At 34.9% G+C, this 11,432-nt stretch overlaps 1 protein-coding gene across 3 annotated transcripts; it reads right to left on the bottom strand.

Annotated features, from left to right (window-relative positions):
- Positions 1-4,115: 4,115 nt before the first annotated feature.
- LOC149153976 (uncharacterized) lies at positions 4,116-6,872 on the bottom strand. 3 transcript variants are annotated; one of them, XM_089441851.1, is made up of 5 exons: positions 6,765-6,872; positions 6,409-6,522; positions 5,688-5,869; positions 5,380-5,595; positions 4,116-4,907 (listed from the first exon to the last, which is right to left on the bottom strand). In XM_089441851.1, exons 3-5 carry the CDS (start codon positions 5,832-5,834, stop codon positions 4,296-4,298), a joined length of 975 nt encoding a protein of 324 aa, XP_089297977.1. In that variant the 5' UTR covers positions 5,835-5,869; positions 6,409-6,522; positions 6,765-6,872; the 3' UTR covers positions 4,116-4,295. The 3 variants fall into 3 exon arrangements, with proteins under 3 accessions (XP_089297977.1, XP_089297979.1, XP_089297978.1); XM_089441853.1 differs by having other exon boundaries at positions 6,783-6,864; XM_089441852.1 differs by lacking the exon at positions 6,765-6,872 and adding an exon at positions 6,683-6,755.
- Between the last annotated feature and the right edge of the window lie 4,560 nt (positions 6,873-11,432).

Here is an 11,432-nt window from a genome sequence, read left to right on the forward strand (position 1 = left end):
GTTTTGTTTTATTTTTCAAGCTTTAAGACTAATTGCAGAATTGAAAAGACAAACTGAATTGAAACTAACTGCTAAATGAAATCACTTGCAGAATGAAAAGGAAAGAAAACCAACTTACAACTACTTTGCAAAAATGAAACTAATAGTAGAATGAAAGAGATAGGAAATGGAAGAAAGAAAGCAGAAATCACATCTACTCAGATACCTCCCCGACAACTGCACCAAAAAGTGATGAGCAGTAATATTGCAGCAAGAATGCTGCAACTCTTGGGGCTACTAACTTTACTTCATCAACCTGGGGTTCGTACAAAATTGGAGGTGACAGTGTTGTATACACAAATAGATGTAATGGGTCCACTCTTTTTCATTGCTCGGCTGAGGCGACGGACCACTAAGGTTTCTCAAACCAGCCTTCTATTGATTTAGAAGAAGTTTGATTACCAATTGAGAAAGGGGAATTTTACCCTAATTGAGAAATTGAAATGCTACCTAATGCAGTAATGAAACACTGAAATAGATGCCTAAAACACACAACTCATCTACCCATTTGTTAATATACCTTTCTTCAAAAGAATTCTAATTCAACATGTGAATTATTAACTAACCTAAGCATGAAATATAATCTAAATAAACACTTAACTATTGTGGACATAAATAAGCATAACAACCTTTTCTTTTTGTATTTTTGTAGAAACATAAATGCTAATCCTTCTTGGTTGCATGGCAGGTGGGATAGGTGTGGAGGGAGATGAGTGTAATGAGTCAAATGGCTTGGGAGGCAAGGAGGGGTCTTCTCCTAGATTTTGGATGCATTTTTCACAAATTGGACTCAAAACATTCCACTACAGGTTTTCCTATAGGATGTCCTAGTTCACCTACAAGATCCCCTGTTTTCCTACAGGAATAGGCCAAAAGCATAAGGAGTGATTTAGACAGAAATATGGAGCTTAGGAAAGGTGAGTGATGGAAGGAATAAGGCAAAGAAGTGGTTGGAACTCACTTAGAACTCAAACCAAAGCTCTATGATGGTTGGGTTTGCTCAACAGGGATGGCAAGTTGTCATTGTCAAATGATAACTCATATTGAGAACTTAGTGGCCTTTGGCGATCATGGGTGGGCATGGTTTAGCTAAGGCTGATGATATGAGGTATTCCTGCAATATTGAAACTCCTGCAACATACACATCATTGTTGGCATTTATCCATAAATCATTTCAAAACAAGAAGGGTTTACAACAATATAAGGAAACAGAATTTGCATCATTTATTTGCCAAGTTCATGCATGGAAATGCTTGAAACCTATTATGAAAGCAACATGAAATCTAATACAAAACTTAAGATATCAGAAATGACAACTGCAACCTATCTTCTAAAACTGAAAGATGCTGACCTAATTAGCAGAAAAACCCTAAGTTTCATAAGAAACCAGAATTCTATCTTTTTGGGTTGAATGGGAGTTTTTCCTCAAACCATGGTCCTTGAAGGGAGGAATGAGGTAAGATCCACCTATTATCAGCCTTTTTTGGATATTTCCTTATCTCTCTAATGCTATTGTTAAAGCTAGACACAAATGGAAGCAAACTAATCAAATTCACCAATACTTGCAATGTAACAATGCCAAAATCAATTTAACAAGTAATCTATGAAATAACCTAAGCATACAAGTACAATAAGAGGAACCTTTGTTGCTAGGGTTGGGCCCTAACCCAAGAGATTCATCCCTCTAAGTCAACTCAGTGCTGGATCAAGGAATGCTCATTTTCATTAACATATAAAAAAAATACATAACAGTGTTTGGTCACAATCCTTCAACTCGAAAACTGCTTAGCTATTTTGCATAAAAAATCTGAATCCTAATGAGGTTCTAGGCCTCTTTATTTATACAACTGAAGTTGCCAACAACTTCCTTAAATCTAGGGAGGCTTGGCTCCCAATCTTAAGATTAACTGGTTCTTAACTATCACTGGCTTGGCTGCCAATGATCCTCATGACTCGGCTGCCTACAACTCCGAGCTGGTGTGATTTGATTGAGGGATCTTCGAGTGAGTGAGGATTTAATGAGGGAGATCCATCTCCTATAATCTCTCCTTCTTGTCTCATTCAAGTTCCTGCACCCCAATTAGCCATAATTTGCTCCCAAAAACTTGTAACCAATGCACATTAGACCACTAGACATAACATCTTACTTTTACTCATCTCATTAAACAAAATATAATTAAAACATGTAAATAATTATGGGAAGAGTTGATTTTAGTAAGCTTGGAGGTGTATTAAGGTCCATATATTTTACCCAGTGATGAGCCTCATCATCAACCTTATGTTACATGCAACTATCCCCACGACCTTCATGCTCCGCATCTCCTTTATGCCAAAGACTTCAAATAATTAACCTCTGAAGTCTCAAATTCATTCTATTTGATAGAGCAAATTAGCCATGCTCTCATTCAATAGAGCATCTCACCCGCTTTGATACCATTGTAGATTCATTCTATTTGATAGAGCAAATTAACCATGCTCTTATTCAACAGAGCATCTCACCCATTTTGATACCACTGTAGAACACATGAGACTGTAAACCAAATCAAATATATATTAATCAATCTCGAAGAATTATGTACATGTTATACATATAAACACATATAGGAAACAATTGAATTAGTTCCCAGAAGTTCTTGGACTCCAATAACTACCCAAACTGACCCAAGCTTAATCCCGAAGATTAGCTATCTAACAATTACTCTATGCTCCTCAAACTTCAGAATTTTCAATTACTCTATACTCCTCACACTTTATAACATTTTAGCTCAAATTTTATTATATTATGTTAATATAAAATAATAAAATAACTAACTTTGATTTTAAATATTTTTTTAAAATGATTTTTATACTTATTATCCCTGCCGCTTACACGATATAACATATTCATCTTTTCATTGACTTGCTATTAGTTTTTCTTCGACTAAAAAAATTTAAAGTCTATCCAAAGTTTAACATTATGAAATTAAATTTTTTATTTTTAAATAAAAAATCTTTCTATTTATCTCAAATATGATTGGTTGAATTGTCTCTCCTCTTATTGCGTATTGATGACAATAATTGACTTTTGTGTAGTCTATTATTAATTACTATGTACTATATCACTAACTACTACATACAATAAATATAAATAATTTGAAAAATAACATTATATATTAATTACTATGTACTATATCACTAATTACTATCTACAAATAATATAAATAATTTGAAAAATAACATTATATATTAATTACTATGCACCATAAACACAAATGGTTTATAATTAAATTCAAAAATACCATTTTCTCATTGATGTAAAGTATTGAATAGACAATTTTTATCTGTCTTATTTTTTAATTTAAAAATATAAATTTGAAAAAAAATATGTAAAAATAACATATATACAATTTGTACAACTCTCATTATATCAATCTATACTCTAATAACATGACGTGTACTATAATATGAGCACTAAATAAAAAAATTGTCATCATTAAATATTAAATAAATAATTACTAACTTGTTATCATTCTCTTCAATGTCAATTATATATATAACCTTTAACTACCAAAAAAATTTAATTATATAAAAAAATTAATAAAAAAAAGGTTAAACAAATATTCATATAACTTATTTTACAATTTTATTATTATTTGGAATACATACAATACATCATAACATTAAAATATTGGACCTTGTTAGAAATCAATTTAACATGAATCTGTATTTTCATATACATTTATATCCCGAAAAAATGCTCATATAAAAATACAAACATAATTTTATATTAAAAACCACTCATATGAGATGTTAAACATGAATTTAAACTAATTTTTTTTTTAATTGATGTAGTGAAAAACACATTAATCATAGTTGCAATATAAATATATATATCCCCTTCACTCCTTAACTAATCATCCTTCAAAATATGACAAATCCACATTCAACCCAAAAGGCATGACCTTATTAAACTATTTTGCTTTTCAATCAATTCATTAAATATAATGGAAAGATGTGTATTGGAGGGTTTCTTAAAGCTATTAGATGGGAAGTTCTAAAAACATTCACAGGAGGTAGCAAGAAATTTTTTATAACAATCCACAACCCAATATACAATACAGACAGCCATCAATTAAGATGCATTCCTCCTTGAACGAAAAGTCGATACATGGTATAGTTAACAAATATCTTTGCATTGTAACTAGAGTAGGCTCTTTCCACATATCCAGAAGAGTTCAATGTCATCGTAATGAGACCATGGTTGACAATTTTCCGGATCACATTGACCCCTCATCCTGATTTCTTTTTGGTTGATTCAATTTCCTAATTTCTCTGTTACCATGTTTGTTTGGTAACGGGAAATTCTCTTTGGAATGTACAGGTCGAATTTTTTTCTTGGTTCTCTTCTGCAACAATTTCTCAGTAACACAATCATTTAGTTGAAAGCGCATGCTCGATGATTGTTGGTTACTATGAAGCTCACAAAGCTCAGAAGCGTATTTGATGGAGTTCTTCTGGCTACATATGTCAGACTTTTGAACTGCTTTGGATATTCTTGGCATATATTCGGTCTCAGTATTGTGTTTTTCATTCCCTTCATTCCCATTTGGGTGAGCTGCCTTCTCTCTGTTTGCAGATTGGTTGCTCATTTTTGCAGCACTAACAGAGGCATTGTGATGAGCCAAACTATCCAGATGGGTATCTACTCCTATTAGGCTCCTTCCTGAATTTGAAGATAGGAGTTCTCCTGTGTGTCTCCTGCTGGCACCCAGCCATCCAGTCTGTCTATGTCTCACTAGCTCAATTTCATTTCTGAGTTGAGCAGCCTGTAATTGCAACTCTGAGATCTTGATCTCAGACAAAAGTGCCTTTCCTTTCCAATCATGCACCTTTTTTCCATAGACAAGAACAACAAAATGTCATTAGTATCAAAGTGATTTTGGGTTACAATTGCACAAGAAATGGGGTTAAGAGAATGTTATTGAGACACTAATCAATTGGTTCTCAAAGGTTTCACATGAGCTATGACATCAGACAGTTTAAAATACAGTCATAGTAACTAGATGATCAATATCCAAAGAAACAAAAAAATGAATACCCAAAGAAAGAAAGAAATTATTAAAGAAGAGAAATCAGGAATATGCTTCACAATTTGGTTTTTGGGTTTTAGGTTTTATTAAAGAAGAGAAATCCGGAATATCCTCCACAGTTTGGTTTTTGGTTTTTAACTCTAGGTTTTAAGTCCATAAGTCCATGCCAAGACCAGGACCCATCATCTGGACATAAAACTATTTTTCTACCACTGAAAGAAAAATCTTGAGATAAAACAATTTTGAGTAAAAGAATTTGAAGAAGATATACCAGCATTTGCAAAGTTTCAACTTTCTCATCAGCATGAAGAGCGAGGTCTTTCCAAAACTCTCTTGATTTTCGCAGAACTACCATTTCTTCAATAACATGTTGTAATGTCTCTTGTACTTGAGACCACTGTTCTGTCTCTGCTTGGACTTGCTCAGTAATCATCCTCATGGTAGCCTTACAACGTTCTGAGCAGAGCTTGTTCTCCTGAGATGCTCCCTGTTAACATTATCCAACCAGGAAAACCAGTCAACACAAATTTGGAATTTACAAATTAACCAAAAAAGAAGAAGAAATATGATGAAAAATACCATCTTTCTGATACAATCAACTATGCCCTGTTCTGCTCTTCCAGCTCCGTCTGTTCTTCTAAAACTGCAATTTCCAGTGCTGCTGAGCACCGATCTATATTCCTTCAGTATCTTGGCTGGAACTTCTTTGCTCTCGTTCACACCCATTGAAAGAGAATCAATCTCTTCCTCACCAGAGCCACCTGTTCACCAGGAAGCAATAGTTTCAGTTTCTCTGGTTGATATTGAATGAATATAGTCAAATACTATGACATATATAAGGTACAATTAAGATTAGACACTAAGGCATACTGATAAGTTTCAACATTTTAGATCAGAGCCAAATGGGTCATGGTAGCTCTCATTGCTTATCTAGGGAGGACCAAATCTGTATCATTGATAATGTATGATCCACACACTGGCATAGCAAACATATTAGAAAGGAAAACCACTGGCATAGGTAAATCTGAGAAATTCTTTGTATGAGTGAATTCCATCCAATAGAATCAAGAACATCAAGAACCAAGATTTTTCTGGATTCTTAAAGCCCTAGTACATACAGTAGGGGACACATGCATTTTGGCAAAAACATAATGCCAAGGCATAACCTGATGCCAAACAACAATATTGAGCTAGTTATTCAGACCCTTTTGTGGCAGACTAACATGTGATTACAGAAGAAACAAACTTGGAACATCATGCATGCCTTTTCCTATTCCACTTACAGCAACAAGTTGATTACCTTGATCAGCCAGAGAAGATTTTGTTCTTGATTAATGTCCTCTGCAAGCCGTTGAACATCATTAAGACTTCCTTTCCAACAACCCCAAACAGAATTATCTTCCTTATCATGCTCCTGTAAATCATAAGCCATATTATCAGCATAACCAGTAGTAGTAACTGTAACTGTGACAACGCATAAATAGCTAAGCTTTGCAAATGGGTTACATAAAACATTCAGGAAGAGGGAGCAAAATTGCAGAATGTATAACTGGCCTCAAATTTTATTACATTACATGCAAAACTAGGTAAATAACAGAACCAGCAGCTACTGAACCAGAAACCCAAAAAACATCATATCGTTTTTACTTGTCTTACCCATGGCTATTGACTTACTGTCGTTCTTATTCCAGTGGATTGAGGGGCCGTTTCAAGCACAATGAACAGAAATATGCATCCAATTCATGTACAAAACAACAATAAGGGAAGACAAAATCTGTGCTACAAATTTAGGATGGGTTGTCTTTATATGTGTGTTGTATGTGTCTCGAGTATTCGGCTGAGTTGGCACTTTTCGAATATCCATCGACTCTCACCAATGACGTCAGATCCCTTGTGTCTCATGTTGTCTCGTGTTATTGGTTAGTATAGGTATCTAGATTAATATTTTTAGTTTCTAAGTTTAAATTTTAGAGTTGTTTTTAGTGAGTTTTTTTGAAATTTTTTTTGGGTGGTCTTTAGAGATATATTGAAATCACAAGTTTGATCGGTAACCTTTATAAAATCAAAATAATTTCGAATTTTTTCAAACCAATTTAAATAACACAAATCAAAATTTCACATCAAGTTTTTTTCCATAAATTCCGACAGCAAAAAATTTTAAAAATCACACTAAAAACAAATTAATATTTTTTTTGAATTTTATCTCCAATTAAATATTTAAACCCTTATCATCTCGTGGTTGGTGAGAAAAAACATTTATTTTTCACAGCAAAGTTCCGAAGCTCAAACATTACGGAATCTTTGGGGTCAACCATGTTAAAGATAAACAATTAAATTCAAAATCTTCTAACAAATCAAATCCAAAAAATTATAATAATAACCATTTTAATTTTAATTTTATATGTACCATGTTTAACGAGCTTTTTAATATTTACATATTATGTCCATCTTGACCGTTGTCTATGGAGTTTTCTTTTACTGTATATTTATGAGTATGCTTACCACACAAGTTCGTATTGTAAATTCAAAATAATTAGTTTTATTTATCTTTTTATATAAGATTGGGAAAAAAAATAATGATACTAATGCGACTTATTGATATAATTATGTTGTTATAAATTTATTAATTTTAAGTAATATAAATTTTATATATAAATTAAAATTCAGAGTGTGTGAGTTTTTATATAAGTATTCACATATGTTTATTTATTTTCTGAAGAGGTGTTTTTTTAATATGTATTTTTATGTCATTTCATACCTTATACATTGATGATATTATATCTTTTAATTATTACACGAATGTGATGGATCACCTTTGTAGTGTCTCCTTTACCTTAACCTAGAATAAAGACCTCAGTGGGATCTCTAGCACTTGTGTGGATTCCCTAGGTCCATATTCCCTTTAGTCATAGATCTCTAAATTGGCTTATTTTGATACCTCATCGCAACCATCTAGGGCATTTCATGATTTTATCAATTCAATTGTGCAAACCCCAACAAAGGTTCATGACACATAGATTGCCTTAATTTAGGTCCATGACCTCCCAAACCTCCTTGGGACTTGTTATTTAAGGACTCATATTTCGATACTAACCATACCATGCATTCTATTAAGGTACTATAAATATCAATCTACAAGCCATATAATTGAGGCTCATTTTAGGCCTCAAAATCCATGGTACCATTATACCAAACCCATGGTTCTTGGACCCCTTGGCCCCTTATAACTCCTTGGCTCATTCACTACGGTTGTTCTTAACACAATAATGCAAAGAGGATTCTAGAGAAGTTTCACCAGCATAAGGGTATTATCTTTTGTCTCTCTTTGTGTCTCTCCCTTAGAAGGGTCTCATTATATAGAATCATCATAGGTCTAGGAGGATGAATTTGGACACCTAGGGCGAAGAGAAGTTAGGCTATGGATTTAATTATTGGCCACGTGCTTATATATTCCTCTCCAATTCAAATTCCTTGTCGTGGAAAACCAATCTCTAGAAGTTTTGATTGGCCATCACTCTTTTGTTGAAACAACTAGTGATGATGAAACTTCATCACTTCCTATTCGTTAAGCAACATAAATGCATCACTCACTTGCTAAGGAACTAGAGCGATGAAGTATGAAAACGTGTCTTTCTAGGTCTATGAGAGGTGTGTCTCCACCTTCAACTATTGTGGGTTAAAGTAGGGCCTCTCTTCCATCCTAAGGGTGAAAAATAAGTCAATAATAGATGCCCCCAATATGTGAGGTTATAAGAGAAACTTATGGCCGAAATATATTATAATATGGCATCTCAGGAAAGGGCGCAAATAAGAATTCAAGAACAAAGAAACCAATTAGGATCTAGAAAACACTTAATGCTCAATCATATAGATCATCCTCGAGGAGGCATATCCATGTTGTAATGCTCCTTCCCACTCCTTTATCCCATCTCGGGCTATGGGAGGTTCTCCTTGTAGATTTAAACCAACCCACAAGGTTTTTTTATGGAGATGGGGTTAGAAAAACCTCCTTTTCTCAAAATTTTCAAATCTCATGATGAACAACATCATCGTGTTTAGCTTGTCGAGAGATTTTTGACAATATTAATTTTACATCAAATTGATTCTCAGGTTAAAAGTTATACCTTTATGAATTCTAGCCAATGATATTAAGCCACGTTGGCAATGGATATACACATGGTCCTTATTAGGCGCTCATGGCACAATCACTTCAAATCATCATGAGACCCACCATCATAATGGAATTCGTTACCTCGCCATTATATCCAACCTATGACTAATCCATTCCTTCAATCCTTGTGTTACCTCTCGACACCCTTAGATTGCTAGATCACTAGATCCTAGTAAGCCACAAGGTGAGTCTAATGTAGTGTCCATTTCCTACCATTTGGTGTCCACTTGGTGGCCATCATGGAAATACTATGTCATCTTAGAGTAGGGTCTAGTGGGTGCCCACCCATAGTACTATGTGGAAGCTTGTCGTTAATCCAGTTTGCACCAATATCTGCCCATAACACCTTCTTAATGCCCCTCAAAAACCTTGGGGTGACAAATCCCAAAATTCCATCTACTCTCATGAGTAATCTGGTCCAAACTCCATCCAGTCTTGCACCTATGTGTTTTCCTCATCTGTCACTGAATACTTGGACCTCCAAATCCATCTTCCGCACAGGGCAAATACAATGCAGGGCCCATCGTGCTACATCCATCCCTTCTCAACCACAAGATTTCCAGTTGCAATATTCTTCAAAAAGGGAGGTATGGCCAATGAAATATCAAACATTCACTTAAGTGTTTCCCTTCATCCTACCCAAATGTCAAATGTGATGGCTATGAAAGAGGATATATGGTCTAGATGAAATCTAGGTCATTCACAAGCAGCTTTGCCTATGTAACAACCCTGACGAAAATTCCATGCAATAAAAGTTAATAAAGGAAAAAATAATAATCACTGTTTATGGGACACTTATTCCAAGTTGAATGTTGGGCAATACATCCTAGTTTGGGTGTTCATTTGGTTTATTATGGCTTAGGAAATTGGCAAAGGTAATGGCAAAGGATTTGGAAAGGCAAGATGGCATTTTTGGCACCTTTATTTATGAAAATAGTGGAAATCAGGAGAAAAGGAAGATGAAAGGTCACAGGTTGCATGTGAGGAGTATATTGAAGGAAAATAATGGAAAAATGAAGAAATAGAGGCCTAATTGATAAAAAGGCTTCTATGGATTAGTTTGTAACCTTTTGCGAGTTTAGTTTTGGAGCTCTCTCATTATTCTCTCTCTCTATCACTCTTGGACACTTAAATTTTTCTTGGAGTACTTGGGCATTGGATCAAGAAAGACAAAGAAGGCAAGAAGAAGGAAGGAGCAAGCAAGGAAGAACATGATCAAGCAGCTACATCAATATTCTTCACAGGTATCGATTTGCATGTGTGTTTTCTTGCTATATTTGGAATGCATGAAATTGCATGTGGTTCTTTTGCTATTATGGCATGGGTTTTACTAGGTGACGATGTTTTCAAACTAGCCTTTCCATTTCTGGATAGCCATGGTGTGATGTGGTTCTCATGTTTTGGTTGAGCTAAATTTCTGGATGGATTTGAAGCTGTGTGAGGTGGATCAACGAATGATAGAACACATGCCCTAATGACCCCTGAACCAGATTGTGGGTTGCAGTAAAGAAAGATTTGTGTTACCTCGGTGGGCATAGGAGTCCTTGACCGGTGAATGATGAGATATATAGCAAAGCCTAGAGGTGGCTTCCCTTGTTTAGGCCTAGGAATCCTTGCCGATGAATGGAAGGGTATACGGTAAACATTGGATGGTGGTGTCTCAGTTTAGGGCCTAGTGATCGTTGGATCAGACTATGGATTGTGGTAAAGCTCAAGAGACTAGGAGACAAGAAATTCATCATGGTGTAGGTGGAGAAATTTGGCGGCATCCATGCTTTTTTTGGCCTAGTGATTTTGCGGAGATCATGGTAAAGCCTGTTATTACATTTTTATTGTGTTGGCCTAGTGATTCGAGGTGGATTATGGTAAAGCCTAGTTTCTATTGATGAGGGTGAGGTGTTTTAGCCTAGGGATGCCGTAGTTGATTCTTTTGGTTCGAGTCCCACATTCATGCTTGGAATATGGCACAAGGGTGAATGGATGAAGAGGGAATTGGCCCAACCATTCTATGGTCGGGTAGAACGTGGTAGTTCCATCTCGGGTTGGATTTTTCATTCATTAATAAGAGGTTCTCTCCTTCATATCTTATGTATAAATATACGGGTTTATATGTGGATTTTATGGTTGATGTATCCTTGATATTTTTGTCGTTA

This window comes from Pinus tabuliformis, chromosome 9 (genome assembly GCF_031772625.1).
Source record: "Pinus tabuliformis cultivar Carrire ecotype Pingquan chromosome 9, CPIR1, whole genome shotgun sequence".
Classification (NCBI taxonomy): domain Eukaryota; kingdom Viridiplantae; phylum Streptophyta; class Pinopsida; order Pinales; family Pinaceae; genus Pinus; species Pinus tabuliformis.